This window comes from Physeter macrocephalus, chromosome 10 (genome assembly GCF_002837175.3).
Source record: "Physeter macrocephalus isolate SW-GA chromosome 10, ASM283717v5, whole genome shotgun sequence".
In the NCBI taxonomy this organism is placed as follows: Eukaryota; Metazoa; Chordata; class Mammalia; order Artiodactyla; family Physeteridae; genus Physeter; species Physeter macrocephalus.
Window position 1 is genome coordinate 48,952,751 of NC_041223.1, and position 16,488 is coordinate 48,969,238.

General features: G+C 39.3%; 1 protein-coding gene across 3 annotated transcripts in view; it reads left to right on the forward strand.

Annotated features, from left to right (window-relative positions):
* LAMA4 (laminin subunit alpha 4) overlaps positions 1-11,631 on the forward strand; it is a 151,768-nt gene extending 140,137 nt beyond the window's left edge. For 2 of the 3 annotated variants that reach the window (XM_024115576.2, XM_024115578.3), the window contains 6 exons: positions 703-858; positions 2,273-2,432; positions 4,585-4,715; positions 5,780-5,873; positions 6,556-6,675; positions 11,030-11,630. In XM_024115576.2, the coding sequence (XP_023971344.1) occupies positions 703-858; positions 2,273-2,432; positions 4,585-4,715; positions 5,780-5,873; positions 6,556-6,675; positions 11,030-11,175 (807 nt within the window). In that variant the 3' untranslated portion in view covers positions 11,176-11,630. Of the gene's footprint in view, positions 1-702; positions 859-2,272; positions 2,433-4,584; positions 4,716-5,779; positions 5,874-6,555; positions 6,676-11,029 lie in introns of all 3 variants that reach the window. The other variant, XM_024115577.3, reaches the window with a different exon arrangement.
* Positions 11,632-16,488: the final 4,857 nt, after the last annotated feature.

Genomic DNA, 16,488 nt, shown 5'->3' on the forward strand with positions numbered 1-16,488 from the left:
AAATGTCCACCACTGTCAAATGGACTGACACTAATACCCACTGGGGGTTTTTCTAGAAACATCCATTTAAAAATTCTGTTGCTATATGTTCAATTTCAAAACTTTCATTAATTCATTATAAAATCTTGAAGCATATTATTTTAAAAGAAATACAGTCTGAGTATAATTTTTTTGACAGATCAATTTTTTTTTAGTGCAGTTATTTTAAGCAAAAGATCAATGGCCAACATAAACCAAAGTTTGGTTTTTAAGGATATTTCGCTCAACTGGGTTTTTTTTCCACTTCCTATAATGTTCTAAATTTTCAATGATTGCTGAGTGTCTCGTAGACTAAGCCATGGAAGGTACAAAGTGAAGAGTAAATCTGTTAGGACAACAGGTAGAATAACCTAAATATCAAAGCAGCTCAGTGTGTATATACTGGAAAGAGTAAGCAATGTCAGCTGCATTACAATTAATTATAATTAAATTTACAAGAGAGAGCATGTGGGCTGGCCAGCTGGGCAGAGCCTCATAGAGAACTCTGTTAAACATAAGCTGTATTCGGAAATTAAGCCTGTAACTTTAAATCAAGCGTTAAAGGAAGAGACTCCTAACCTTCAGAGAAAGGACCACTTTTTTAAAGAACTTCTGTGGCACTGCAGTAGCAAAGTTGGGAGGAGAGGCAACACAGCCTTCTCTATTGTCCTTCTCTCCATCCAGGTGATATTTATTCGGGAAAAGAGCAGCGGCCGACTGATAATTGATGGTCTTCGAGTCTTAGAAGAAAGTCTTCCCCCTACTGGAGCTACCTGGAAAATCAAGGGTCCTATTTATCTGGGAGGTGTGGCTCCTGGAAAGGCTGTGAAAAATGTCCAGGTAAGCCAGGCGTGACCAGGTAGAGCCATCGACCTTTAGAGCTGGAAGATCATTTAATCTAGCCCTCATTTTACGATTAGGAAACTGGCAAAAGTAAAACTGTAGTTTGGCTGGAGATGGGGTACATAAGTGGGTATTGTCCTGAGGTTGTCTGTCCACCCTGTGACATTACAAAGCCCAGAGTGATCTTTTGATTCTAGGGTAGAGGTGAGATGAAAAATGTTTCAGAGATATAAACTGTCATGAAAAGTTATGTCTCAAGGAGATGCTTATTTGTTCAGCAAGTACCCATGCTTTTAATCTTAAAAAAATACCCAAGAAAGAATTCCCTGGTGGTCCAGTGGTTAGGACTCAGTGCTTTCACTGCCACAGCCTGGGTTCAATCCCTGGTTGGGGAGCTAAGATCCTGCAAGCCGTGCGGCGCAGCCAAAAATATATATATATATATATATATATATATACCCAAAAAAGAAAGCAAGTCATTCCATTATATCAATATACTATTGGATGAAAAAAACCTTTCAGGCCCTTATGTAAACTATGATCTCATTTTCGTTTCTCACACACACACACACACACACACACACATACACACAATTTGTAAATGTGCAAGGAAATGTGGTTACCCCTGGGGAGATGTGAGGATATAGTAGAAAACAACAAAACATTATTTTTGTAATTTAAAAGTTTAAAATATTGGACATTTAAAAATTATCTAGCGATAAAGGAATGCATCAAAGGACTAAGTTTTTTTAACATAAATATAGATTTGACTTTAACACAAAGAATTAATATACTTCTAAGATCCATTAATATATGTGGATAAAGCAAAAAAGGGGGAAAATGTTCAAGTTTAATTAGATTTTAGGTAAATACCCCCAATTCCATGATAACTTCTTTAAAAGAAAGATTTCCAAAGCAGTGTGAAATCAGTTATCTCAAGTGGCCTGTGTTTCATGTTCTGTAGTATGATAAATGCTCAACCACAAAACAATGAAGCAAGCTTTCTGCTGTTTATTTAACCATGGTAGATTTAACAGTTAAGAACTTTGCTAGCCCATATCAGCATTAGGTGATCTAGGGCACAGTTGTTCTTCTTGAAGAGAAATAAACGAGGATATTTCTAATGTTCAATTTGAAAACCACAGCTGCAATTTACCTTGTCTTGAAAAACGTAAAAATTATCGTTACCTTAATTACGGTAGGCTGTCATTATCAAATACAAAATTCCAGCCTCAAAGAGCTAGTTATAAAGCAACTACCTGGAAAACTATTGATCATTCAGATAGCTAAGATAAATAAGGCAAGAAATTACTTGGTTTCTCTCTGGACTCAAATCCCTTCATTTTGTTTCCCTTTGGTACATCTGTGAGTGTTGAGAAAATGGATTTTAAGAAATGTCTTCTTCTCTCAGATAAACTCAGTCTATAGCTTCAGTGGCTGCCTCAGCAATCTCCAGCTCAATGGGGCCTCCATCACCTCTGCTTCTCAGACATTTAGCGTGACTCCTTGTTTTGAAGGCCCAATGGAAACAGGAACATACTTTTCAACAGAAGGAGGATACGTGGTTCTAGGTAACAATGACTTATGTTAAAACATGAATCATGAAATACTTCTTTCGTAGAGATGGCTAACAGGGATATTGAGTCCAAAGATAAAAACCAGAAAATCTAACTCACTTAGCCCTAGAAAATGGCCTCTTTCCATAGGGACCACCTTTCTCCTCTCCTACCCTCCAAACTAGACACATGGACCGTGCCCATCCCTGTTTGCTTTCCTCAGCCATTGCTTCTCCACAGCTGCCAAACCTCTGGAGGTAGACCATCTTGGCCCCTTTAGAATTTCCTATGCTGCACCATGGTCTAACCTGTGTTGGCTCTTGGCCACCTCAGTCAGTGATGCTCCCTCTAAGCATCACCCATTGTTCCTACTAAGGAAAGTTCCACTTCTTCCCCTTGCCAGCAACTCTAGCAGACAACACTATCCTAAAAACATTTTATTTCTGGATTTTTATTCTCCTCAACTCTTACTCTCTCACTCATTCAACAAAGTTTTTATTGTGTGCCTCTGGTATGACAGTCCCTATGCCAAGTGATGGAACATAATAGTTCTAAAAATAAGTAAAATCCTGGGACTTCCCTGGTGGTCCAGTGGTTAAGTCTTCGCCTTCCAATGCAGGGGGTGTGGGTTCGATCCCTGATCGGGGAGCTAAGATCCCACATGCCTTGCGGCCAAAAAACCAAAACATAAAACAGAAGCAATATTGTAACAAATTCAATAAAGACTTTAAAAAAATAAAAATAAAAGTAGCATCAGTAATTCCAAAAAATAGGGCTTCCCCGGTGGCTCAGTGGTTGAGAGTGCGCCTGCCAATGCAGGGGTCATGGGTTCGTGCCCCGGTCTGGGAAGATCCCACATGCCTTGGAGCGGCTGGGCCCGTGAGCCATGGCCGCTGAGCCTGCGCGTCCGGAGCCTGTGCTCCGCAACGGGAGAGGCCCGTGTACCGCAAAAATAATAATAATAATTCCAAAAAATAAATAAATAAAATCCTAAACAGACTACACACAATCACCATCCAATCCATTCCACCAACATTCTGTACAGCAACCATTAGGTGTGAGGAAGGTACCAGGACAGGTGCTGGGAAAGAAGATAGGAGAAGGGTATAGAACCACATGTTCCCTGCCCTCAACATCCCCTGAATAGAGACATTAAAGTGCAGCCAAGTATTCCTTCTTAAACCGCCCGCATGTCCAATAGAATAACCAGAGGTAATATATCCTCTCTTTGTCTAGCTCATGATTTTACTTTCCTTTCTCCTCCTTTATCCCTACTAAAACACCTACAGGCACATTTCTCAACCCTTCATTGAATTTCGGTGATAAGAACTCAAAGACTTGGACAGCCTGAAAAGCATAGCAACCTGCACAATTTATGTTCTCAATAAACATTAATAGCAGGAAAAATTTAAAAGTTATCTATGAGGAGACACGTCAAGTGAACATTATTAAGATGCCCAGGTTTGCAATGAGTCTCTTGGAGTGAACACAGCTAGTCTTAAGAAGAATTCATTTTCTTGCATCATTGCAATAACAGTTCCTAACTGCTTTTGCTGCTCTCACTTTGTTTTTCCTCCCAAATGCTCTGCAGCACTGGCACCAGTTACTTTTTTAAGAATTATTTTAAATACAGATCTGATCAAGTCAGCTCCCTTGCTAAATGACTGCAAAGTCAAGTCTACCTTCCATACTGGAGCACTAGAGCCCTTCCCAGTGTGGCTCCCACCAGCCTTCCCCATTCACCTCTACCCTTGCAGGGGACAGTCCGGCCACACTGGCATCCACAGTGCTCTCCAAATGTTCCAGCCTCTGTACTTGTGTTCAGACGACTCACTCTTCCCAGGTTGCTCTTTCCTCCTTCTCACTTTTGAAATATTAAATGGTCCTGCTAGTTGGAATCAATTTCTCCTCACCTGTGCTCACATAGCCATGCTGTGCTTTCAGCAAGCTGTTTCCTCCCCAGGCCCCAGAGCAGGAGTGGTGTGCTAGTTATCTCAGACCCCCACGGAGCTTTCCACAGTGTGTTTGACATGGAAAACAACACTTTCTGCTTACCTATTGAAAAATGCATCAAACTTTCAAAAACAAGTACAAAAACCTGCAATCAAACCATGGTTACAAAATTTAGGTTGCTGTTCTTGAGAACTAATAGTATTTCTCTCCATAGATGAGTCTTTCAATATTGGATTGAAGTTTGAGATTGCATTTGAAGTCCGTCCCAGAAGCAGTTCTGGAACCCTTGTTCACGGCCACAGTGTCAATGGGGAGTACCTAAATGTTCACATGAAAAATGGGCAGGTAGTGTGTTAAAAATTGTCTTAACAGTCTGTCTCCTCTGATCTTGGATTCTGGATCTGAAGCAGATTTATTTCACAGAATTATTTCATCAATCTTTCCTAACTGGGGGAAAGAACAAACAACAGGGAAGGTATAACATAAAATTTAAACGCAAGCAATATTTGGATTCAGATTCATATGTTGGGAATTTATTTGATGAGAGCAAAGAGCCATGAAATTGTGGCAAAAATCAATAATTAAAAGGTTTTAACAAAAGAATCGGAAGAGAAATTTTTTACAACAGATGGAAGCAGCAAACATGTTCAACCATCAAAACCAACAAGTACTAAAACATCTCTCTATAATCTATATGCATATCATATTTTCAACTACTAAAAACAAAAAATTCTGTTATAATTAAACACCACTTTCATCCTTAAATAATATTACTAAAGAACATTCATGAGAGTACTCAAATAAATATGAAGCATATTTTCAATGATGTCCCTAACTTAATATAACTGATTTTTGTTTGAGTTCCTGTATATTCTATTAAACCATATAATAATAAAACAAATCCTTATATGGTGCTTTACTGTGTGTCAGATACTATTCCAGTTGCTTTATATGGATTAACTCATTTAATACCCCCAATAGCTCCATGAAGTAAGTATTATAGTTACCACCCTTATTTTGCAAATGAGAAAACATGGCACAGAGTGACATAAGTGGGAGCGCTGGGGTGGGAACCCAGGCAGTCAGGCTCTTAGAGTCCATGCTCTTCATCAGTACCTTAGCCTGCCTCGTATAACACATTTCATCTTTAAAATTAAAGGAATTCATTGTGTTATCTTACTGTTCCTCTACCCCCTCTTCTCTCCTGTGTCATTATTTTGTTCTCTTTCTGAGGAACAGTTTAAACTTTCTGTAGCCTACTAAAGAGTGACCCCTTGCGTTCAATTTGCAAAGCTAATCATGTCTGGATGTTAAAAGTTCTGCTTCCCTGTGGTAAATGTAAGAAATTTCATTTTATCACAATGAGGAGAAATGAAATTAAATTCCACAATGTGCCTTGTCTTTTGCAGGTCATAGTGAAAGTCAATAATGGTATCAGAGACTTTTCCACCTTAGTGACACCCAAGCAGAGTCTCTGTGATGGCAGATGGCACAGAATTACAGGTGAGAAAAGCTGAGTGTCCTGGGTTTCCTTAATAAAGTGAGCCTACACACCCACCTGTGGCATGATGGCTTGGCAGAACTTAGACTATAACTTATATGACAGAATAGGTAATAGATGACAGTCTAAAAGTGGCCAAGAAAAGAGAATCAAATGTTACTGTACTAAAATGTGTATATTGAATTCACATGTGATTTGAAAATATTAATGCTGCCAGAATAGTCTTCAGGAGGGCTTCCCTGGTGGCGCAGTGGTTGCGCGTCCGCCTGCTGATGCAGGGGAGCCGGGTTCGCGCCCCGGTCTGGGAGGATCCCACATGCCGCGGAGCGGCTGGGCCCGTGGGCCATGGCCGCTGAGCCTGCGCGTCCAGAGCCTGTGCTCCGCAACGGGAGAGGCCACAGCAGAGGAAGGCCCGCATACCACAAAAAAAAAAAAAGGAGTTGTTTAAATAATGCATACCTTATGGAGCAAAAAAGTAGCAGAAAGCGTATCCTAAATATTATCCCTTTCAAAGGAAAATGTTAGTTATTTTTTGGTTAGACATTGATGTTTTCAGTGATTAGAGGAAAGTGTATGGTTTATTCCGGAATAAATAAGAGCCATTACTGTAATGAATTATTACCTTTCATGTGAAAATTAATCACTTCAGTGTCACTTATGACCACTCTTTTCCTTGTATTTCAGTTATTAGAGATTCAAATGTGGTTCAGTTGGATGTAGACTCTGAAGTGAACCATGTGGTTGGACCCCTGAATCCAAAACCAGTTGATCAAAGGGAGCCTGTGTTTGTTGGAGGTGTTCCAGGTATTATTTAAAAATGACAAGTTTCCAAATCCAAAAAGACACTAATTTCTCATAACTGTTATTATACTATTAAGAATTGAGCTATGTATTTTCATAATTCACCTAATAACTCAAAGGATTTTATATACAATATCCTTTCATAGGAAAAAGTGTACTGACAATTATGAAACCTTATCCAAGGATCAAAACAAAGTAATACATAAGAACTACACCACAACATTCTAACCAGTAGATAACTTGTCTCCCTCTGCTGTATCTGCTTAATTTTTTTCTCTTCACTTTACATACCCTCCTCACATACACACAGTGAAACACACTCTATCATATCTCTGACACAAAGAAAACTCATACACTATTGCTGCTCTAGGATCTGAGAAATAACCTTGGAGGAATAAAAGTTTGCGGATAGTTGCTCCTCTTCCACACTAAGAATACACAGTTTTTCCCAACCAGGACTAGTTTGAAATGTGAAAACAGCTGCAGACCATAAGTTCTGTTGTTCCTATGTAGTCACATTCCCTGAGAGGTTCCCAGCTGCAGTTCTGTAAACATCATCAGTGACATCACTGCTGTCATCTGCCAAGAATGGTGTATAATCCAGGATGGTGATAGGACACTTATGGACCCTCCACAATTACTTTAAACCTCTGAAGCAGGGACCATGGCCTTATGTTGAAAGTGATCGTTTCACACACTTCATTAACTTGGAAAAACTGAATGATAAAGGTAGCAAGAGGGAAAAATCAAGCTTTTACATCTGGAATTTGGTGGGGATTTTAAGGAAAAATTTAACATGGTTTTACCTTACATCCTAACTAGACTATTTTAGACTGACCCATGTAAAGGCAAATAATGCTTCAATTAAAGAGAGTGAGAGGGGCTTCCCTGGTGGCGCAGTGGTTGAGAATCCGCCTGCCAATGCAGGGGACACGGGTTCGAGCCCTGGTCTGGGAAGATCCCACATGCCACGGAGCAACTGGGCCCATGAGCCACAACTACTGAGCCTGCGTGTCTGGAGCTTGTGCTCCGCAACAGCGGAGGCCGCGATAGTGAGAGGCCTGCTTACCACAATGAAGAGTGGCCCCTGCTTGCCGCAACTAGAGAAAGCCCTCGCACAGAAACGAAGACCCAACACAGCCAAAAATAAATTAATTAAAAAAAAAAAAGAGTGAGAAAGATTAAGCAGCAAGTCTTGCGTACTCACAAAATAGTAGCAACAAAGCACTCTTCTGCTTTGTAATATGAATTTTTCAAATACCAGTATAGACAATAACAGTAACTCACTGATGAAATATTTGAGACCCTCAAAAAGCAACCCTTCTTCTCCTTTACTTCCACTATCCACTCCCATCTCCATTTCTCAGTCCTCTCCTCCTGCTCCAGGCTTCGGTTCTGAAAGAAATACTGGCAAAGACCACATTGCACTTCATGCAGGTACAGTGTGGAAGATGTGTCCTATCAGTTCCTCCATTTCTGCACATTGCTTTCTTCCTGGAAATCACAACATAGTTTAAAATATTTCACAGGTTCCCAAGGGCCTACAGGATCAAAGTCAGCCTGGCATGCAAGGTCCTGATCATCTGCCCCCCCTGCCCCCACCTTGCCCCTGCCTCTGGGGCCTCCCCCTACCTTCTGGGACTTGCAGTTCTCTGGATGTTCAATGATGGTCTTTTTGCTCCAGGCCTTTGCACAAGTGCACAAGGCATCAGTTTCTGGAAGATGTTCTTCTTTCTTGCCTCCCCTAGTACCTTTTCAAGGAACTTCTCCCACTCTTCCCCCAACTTTACTCCTATTGACCTTGAGGATCCAGCTCAGACTTCTTACACACATGCCCCCCTCCCCCTAGAGTGAGCTATGCATACCACCTTTGTGGCACTTATTGCAGAATATTGTTGAAGCTAAATTGTACACTCCTTGCTGCCAGAGAACACGACTTCAACACACAACAAATATGTATTGAGTGTCTATTAAGCACTGTGCTAGGCTCCAGGAGATGAACAAAACAAGCGTGGGCTCATGGAAGTTATGGTAATTGTTCTTTACTTTGCACCCACAGTGCTTACCATATCAAACAAATATTTATCTGTCATTCAAACAAATATTTGTCTCTCTGATTTGTGTTTCAGAGTCTCATCCCAGCATTACACACTGCCATCATCTCTCACTATAAGACTTGCTAAGCTCTACAGACTGGGTGGGCAAGATATACCTGAAGCCAAATTCTACCTGCCTGAGACATGCAATGAATAGCAAATTTTAGCTAATGAGCCAACACACAGGAACTAGCAAGGCATACCCACCAGCCCACTGCACCACTGCAGCTTTTAATTCCATCTACGAATCATGCCAGCAAGCCTAGAACAGAAGCAATTATAATTTAAGCTGAACATCATTAATCACATAATTTTGAGCTGTTCGAGATTAATGCCACTAAAATCACATCAGAAACTGGGGCATGAAAAAGAATAACTAAAGGAAATTAGGCATAAACAAAACCCCTATATGCACTGAAATCTCTTAGAATCCCAACCAGCTCTCTTATACCAGGCAGAACCCTGGTAACACATTGTACTATCAATAAAAAGTTAATGCATTGAAATTCAATGAACTTTATACCAGAAAATTCAACTTCATTGTATGATCATTTAAAAATCAAAATTAGAAGTTAATTTTTTGAGTTAAGGACCGTTCATTCCTCTACTGAAGATCCTGCATTATTCTGTATATAGTTAAGCTTTCAACCTGCGGAATGTTTGCTCTTAAAATCATGTGTTGAGGGCTTCCCTGGTGGCACAGTGGTTGAGAGTCCGCCTGCCGATGCATGCAGGGGACACAGGTTCGTGCCCCGGTCCAGGAAGATCCCACATGCCGCGGAGCAGCTAGGCCCGTGAGCCATGGCCACTGAGCCTGCGCATCTGGAGCCTGTGCTCCGCAACGGGAGAAGCCACAGCAGTGAGAGGCCCGCGTACCGCAAAAAAAAAAAAAAAAAAAAAAAAGTCGTGTTGATTTTATCAATCAATTACTTAGGGTTCTGGGGCACTTTATTGTCACTACTGCAATAAATTGTGTAGGGAATTATGCAGACCATAATTTCTACATGAACTATTTCCTCTAGAATTTGTCCCCCATGAATCAAAGGGTGGTAAGCTTGGGCAGAATCAAAATCCATGGTCTAAAACTAGTATCCAAAATGAACAGAAGAAATAGATGTTTCTACCCCTTACATTCTTTCCTGTTCATCTTTATTCTGATGATGAAGTACACTGAACAGGCTTGAAGAATATATATAGTCATACTAATCTAGAGACAAAGGGAATTGATCTCTTAGGCCCCTTCCAAATCTAAGACTTGATAATTATCATTCTAAATATGAAATGTTATTCCATGATTTATTTTCAATACAAAGCTTCTGCATATTCTTAATCTACATTGCTTGGAAAACTTATTACAGCTGCTTGATGGTATTTAATTTGCTGTCCTTTTTTATCTTCCCTCCTGAGTTACTGATTTCTAAGTGTTTTCCATCTTTTATCTGCTACTGCTCACATAGCTGTTTTGTACATAATAATAAGCTTTCACTAAATGGATTTTAATTTCATGATATTTCTAAGCTCTCTAAATTGCTTTAAATTATATTGCTTCTATCATCTCAACACATTTAATTGTGTCTTTACAATTAATAAGCATCAAGGCTTCTTTTAGATCTCTAATTAAGATAATGGGAGAAAATTCCCCTGGCATACCCCAGGGCACCTGTATCCACACAAAGACTAGGCTAGTTATCATTATCCTGTTTATAGTTCTTAAGCCCTGAGCTCAGAAAAATTAAAATTTAGTTTATTTGAATTCATTATTTTCTCATTATATTTTATGAGCTTGGCAAAAATGTGGAGGATTAAGGATGAAGGGTAATGATACAAATTAAACAGAAACATTAACCAATCCCAAGAAGAGTTTGGAAACTAAATTTTCTTTCCTCCGTCTCAGTAAAGCACACAAAATAAGTGAGGCCCAGGTGAAATTAACTCTAAAAAGCATACGTAGATCCCGAAAATTCACTGCTGAGGCTTTATCTGTAAGTGGTAAATTTCAATAGTAAATACACAGCTGAATTATACTCTGAAATTTGATCATGGAAAACATGGCAAAACTTTAAAATTACTGCATGTTCATATTACTTCAAAAGCAGATAATGTTTCTGAGAAAATGCGTAAATTATTACTATATTCCATCTTTGACATGTAAATCATCTTGATAATGAGAGCGGTTATGATGTATGTTTTTGCCACAAAGTAATATTTGGGCTTGGAACGCCTCAACTGCAGTCTTTGTGTTCATTTCTTTCTTTTTCCAGAGTCTCTACTGACACCACGCTTGGCCCCTGGCAGACCCTTCACAGGCTGCATCCGTCACTTTGTGATTGACGGGCGCCCAGTGAGCTTCAGTAAAGCAGCCCTGGTCAGCGGTGCCGTGAGCATCAACTCCTGTCCAGCAGCCTGACACAGCAGAGCTACTCAAGTACAAAGTTCTTTAGAGCACTGAAAGAAACACAAAGCCAGCCAGGAGGAGTGGCAGTTCTTCCTCTTGGTAGAAACTTTCATCTAGTTGAGCAGGACTTAAATGAATCATCAGGGACTGGATGTTTATTATTTCTTATTTGGATTCTTACACCTTGGATCCAAAATGTCTGCCATGGATAACAATCAAAGGAGCATTAAACTTACCTGTATTGTATTACTTCCTGCTGGTGAAATTACTGTTCCTGTGTCTAATAAAATAGAAGGGATTCTAAATAAACACTGGCACACATTTTTAAAGCGTGGCTAGATTCTCAGATTCATCTTTCATTTTAGGTAAGATAACAGCCTATACCAAAATATCTTTGGTATACTTTCTTTATTTGAAAAGATTTACTAATTTACATAAAATCTAAAATTAGATTATAGATTTGCTTTTAGCACTTTTGTTTGGTCTATCAGTATAGCAAGAATATTTTAGTTTTATCAAGGTTTAATAAAGTAAATTTCTAACAAATTATCAGAAAATGGTAATATAATTTGTTTCCAGGAGAGAAAAAAAAAAAAGCCTCAATCGAATAAATGCCTACTTTTTTTCCTTTCTTCCTTAAAAGAAAAATAAAATTGTGCATGAGGGGAGGTTCTTGTAGGATATTGTTACTGTGTGTTCTGTAGGAATCATGAAGGACATTATAGGAAAGAGAATAAGTCAAAGTCATACAATTCCACTTAAAAGTATAAAAGTCCTTTTATTAAAAGTTTTTTCCCCCACATACCTGCAACACAACTAGTCTTATTTCTAAAATTTTATAATCAGTTTTTAGGTATATATATAAATATATTAATAAAGTCTAGAAAGGGAAAAATAGGCTTGACTAGCTGGTAGAATATTAAAATATAGAGACTGAAATAAAAGAATTATACATGAAAAGATAATCAACAGTGAAGACAAAATGAGAAAATAGACCCTCATATAAACAGGATTGAAGGTACGTAAGAGGAGTGACTTTTGGGGTATGGGGAGGGAGTATAAAGTATTTTGAGGAATTACTAAGGGAATAAAATAATCTCTTGCATATATATGTAATTATTTACATTCCCCTACTACCCTCATGTCTCAGGTACATTAATAATAATGATGAAGATCAACAAAAATAGCTAATATCTATTCATAGAGGACTTACTAAGTGACAGCCTCCACAATAAGCTAAATTAAAGCAGATTTCACTTGATCATCACACTAATCCTATGAGGTAGCATTTGCAGATGAGAAGCCTGAGATTTAGAACGGTTAAATAACTCGCCTGCTGTCATTCAGCTAGACTGAGGAGCCAGAATTGGAAATAGGACTGCTGCCTGCCTCCAGGGGCAGTATGACTGTCCCCTTGCTTCCTGCCCCCAGGGGACTGTCTGCCTTCAGGCCAACTCTCAACTGGTCTCTAAAGCTGGAGTCACAGACTCAGCCACCTATACAGCCAGAGAGGTATCATAAAGGAGTGAAGCTGGTGGGGTCTGACTGAGAAAATCAAAAGGGCCAAAATTTCCAAAAGAAGCTGGAAATGTGAAATTTGAGGGGCCTGAAATGGCCTGATTTTTCAGTTAGTAACTAATTAAAATTAAAACAACAGCAATCACAAGAGCAAAATACTGGGCTGACCAAACAAAACCTGAGAGCTATGGCCTCTGAGCCTATGTGGCTTCTGAGCTAAAGACTCTGAATCCAATAGTCTAGGGCCTTAACCAGTACAGATTGGACCAATGCTTAAAACACACTAAGCCTTCACAGTCCTCCCTACAACAGACCCAAGATGGAGGCAGTAGCTCTGAAACAGCCTGCCATTTTCTTTTCCAAGAGATTTTCCCGAGACATCCTAGAGGGCCATCCTATGCCCTTCATTCTCAGCAGTGGCCCAGACCCTGGCTGGACCTCCAGTAGCTACAGCAAGTGTGTACGCAGACTCACATATATGCAGACTAAAGCCACAAAAATTCTTCTACCTTCTCTGCAATTTACAGGGCCACTTCTTTGCAGTTATTATTTCACATTCTTATGCTCAGCAAGCAAGAATCTACTGACCCATATCTGCTGACCCTCTTAACCACACAATGACCTTCTGAAACCTTGAGTTTACCATTTATAAGAGCTTGATTCAGTTCTTAGATGGGACCCCATCTTCTCTCAACTTCTGTCTAGGGAGAAAGAAGTATGATTTCCTTTCTTTTAGTTAATCTTAGTATATTGGAACTTCATACATAGAAATATGTATTGGATGTTCAGAGTAATTTTGACTAGTTGTCATTCATGGCCCCTGCCAGTTCAGAGCACCTTTGAAATCAAGAGGCCTCCCATAAGCCCCAGTTTGAAGAAGCAGCCCTATTTGGGCCTGTATCCCACTTCCTCCTCATGGCCACAGCTGATTGGGTGAGGGCACCATCCTGTTGCTTTCCAGTGAAGCAACATCCCACTGTCTGGTGGTATGAAAAGATGAGTTCCAACAACTGAAAATTTTCTCTTGAAATTGTGAATTGGGAAACACAGAAAGAATCAAGCCCATAGCAATAATAGCTGAAGCCAAAATGATCTTACCTAGAAGAATGGTTTTAAGTGTTTACCATACACATTTATAGACACATACTTCCCATTCTGTAAACATAGAATAATATATATCCACCTACCCTCTGTCCAGTAAGAACCACCTCAGTTCTCAGCGCACAGTTTGTAAGGGGGCATCTCAGAAGACACTGGGCTATTTCTGTTCCCTGGGCTCCTACTTCCTTGTACATAGCATGGTAGTAGAGGGTGTTAAGTAGGGTCTTTGCTTACCTTAATTGGTGACTACAGCCTACAACTAGGACCATAATGCAGTAAATACACCTTTTAGGTTCACCAAACTTTGACGTGTGAAGCCAATCCCTTCTCTTTAGGACTGGCTCAAAGAAGTCATTTCAGTATAACCAGCAATGTAAAACCACAATGCCCCCAACACACTACATACACATCACACACACACACACACACACACATACACACACACACAGTCTGTATAAAGGCAACTGTCCAGAATGTAAGTTCCATGAATTTTTGTCTGTCATCCAATGTGTTGTAAGAGCCTAGAACAGTGCCTGGCATGTAGTTATATGCTCAATATTCTTTGAGTAAATTTCAGGAAAGCCAAGTTTCCATAAAAATTACCCCCTCATCTCACCTCCCAAGGCAATCACTTACAAAGTGCCTGGCAATCTTCAGAAAGGAAAAAGTGATACTGACTTCTCCACTTGGGTTCCCGTGAGCCCCAGGGATCTCTGATTTGCCTGAAGATATGGAGAGAAGACTAGGGGAAAAAATGGCATAGCTGATCAGAGAGACAAGAAGCATTCCCTCAAGTCTTTGGTAACCTTTCAAGTCCTGAAAAGTAGAGGAAAAGATTAGCTACCATGGATAAGGCCACTCAATTTATAAACTTCACAACACCAGAGGACACCATGCGCAGAGAATACTGCTAGGGGGCAGGATGGGGTGGGCAGAGCATAGATGAGTTTTAAGGGTGAAAGCCTGCTAATCTGCCAAATCATGTGACAGAGAGGCTCACAATGAAGAGGAATGTAACATGACACTACCAACCAGAATAGCAACTGAATCCCTCAAGGAAGGAAGTGTAGTGATGGTAGCTGCTTAGCACTGAGTCCCTCACTAGCCCAGCCAGACCACAGTGAGTTTACAGTGAGCTAAATCAGCAACCTCAGAGAACATGTTTTCAAATGATCATGTCTAAAGATGGATGATTCGTGAGCTGATGTCAACCTAAAGGAAGGTTATGAAAGCATGATGCCACAGGGTTGCCCTCAGACTGTTTATAATATTCCCTTCACAGAAAGCTCCTGCCTAGGAATGTAAGGAATATGGGAAGGCATTTATTCAAGGTAGAAGCCTTAGAAGACTAAAAAATTCATACCAGTGAAAAACTCTATTTATCCTCTTAATGTTTAAAATTTGCAGTGAGGTCCCACTCTCATTCCTGATATCAGTAATCTGTGTCTTTTTTTTCCTGTTAATTCTGCCTAGAGGTTATCAATTTTATTGGTCTTATCAAAGAACCAGATTTTGGTTTCATTGATTATTCTCTATTATTTGTCTTTTATTTCATTAATTTTTTCATCTTATTTCTTTCTTTATGCTTATTTTGGGTTTAGTTTGCTCACCTTTTCTTCTTTCTTAAGGTGAAAGCTTAGATTAATTGACTTGAGACATTTCTTTTTTCTTTTTTTTTCTTTGGGCCACACCGTGCAGCATGTGGGGATCTCAGTTCCCCGACCAGGGCTTGAACCCGTGCCCCCTGCAGTGGAAGCTTGGAGTCCTAACCACTGGACCACCAGAGAATTCCCCTACATTTCTTCTTTTCTGATGAAAGAATTTAAGGCTTTAATTCTAAGCACTACTTTAGTTGCACCCCATGCGTTTGATATGTTGTTTTCATTTTCATTCAGTTCAAAATACTCTCTAATTTCTCCTGTAATTTCTTCTTTTATTCATGAGTTGTTTGAAAGTGTTTCATTTAGTATTCCAATATTTGGAGAGTCTCCAGACATTTTCCTGTTGAATTCGAATTTAATTCTGTTGTGGAACATACTTTGCACACTCTGCATACTTTGTTTTGTTGCCTATAACATGGTCTATTCTTGGTAAATTTTCCATGTGTGCTTGAAAAGAATGTATAGTATTCTGCTGTACTGTTGTTCTACTACCAGTTGTTGAAAAATGTTAAGCTATAAATGTGGAGTTATTTGTTCTTTCCATCAGTTTTTGATTCATGTACTTTGAAGCTCTGCATAACATTTAAGATTGTATGACCCTTTTATCATCATGAAATGTCCCTCTTTATTTCTGGTAGTATTCCTTGCTCTAAAATCTTCTTGTCTATTATTAATATAGCTACTCCAACTTCCTTTTGATTAATGTTTACATGGGATATCTATTTTTATACTTTTATACTTTTAATTTAAAGTAGGTTCATGTAGTGCCTGGTTAGCTCAATCAGTACAGCATGAGACTCTTAACGTAGGTTCATGTAGACACCATCCTCTTTTCTAGCTAATCTCATAATCTGTCTTTTAATTGAAGTGTTTACACCTTTGTAATTAATGCAAATGTCAATATGGTTTGGTTTACATCTATTATCTTTGTTCTTTTTTTCCTCTTTTCCTGCCTTCTTTAGGATTGAGTGATATTTATTCCATTTAATCTCCCTGTATTAGCTCTCTGTTACTGTTTGCTTTTAGAGATAAATCTAAAGTTTAC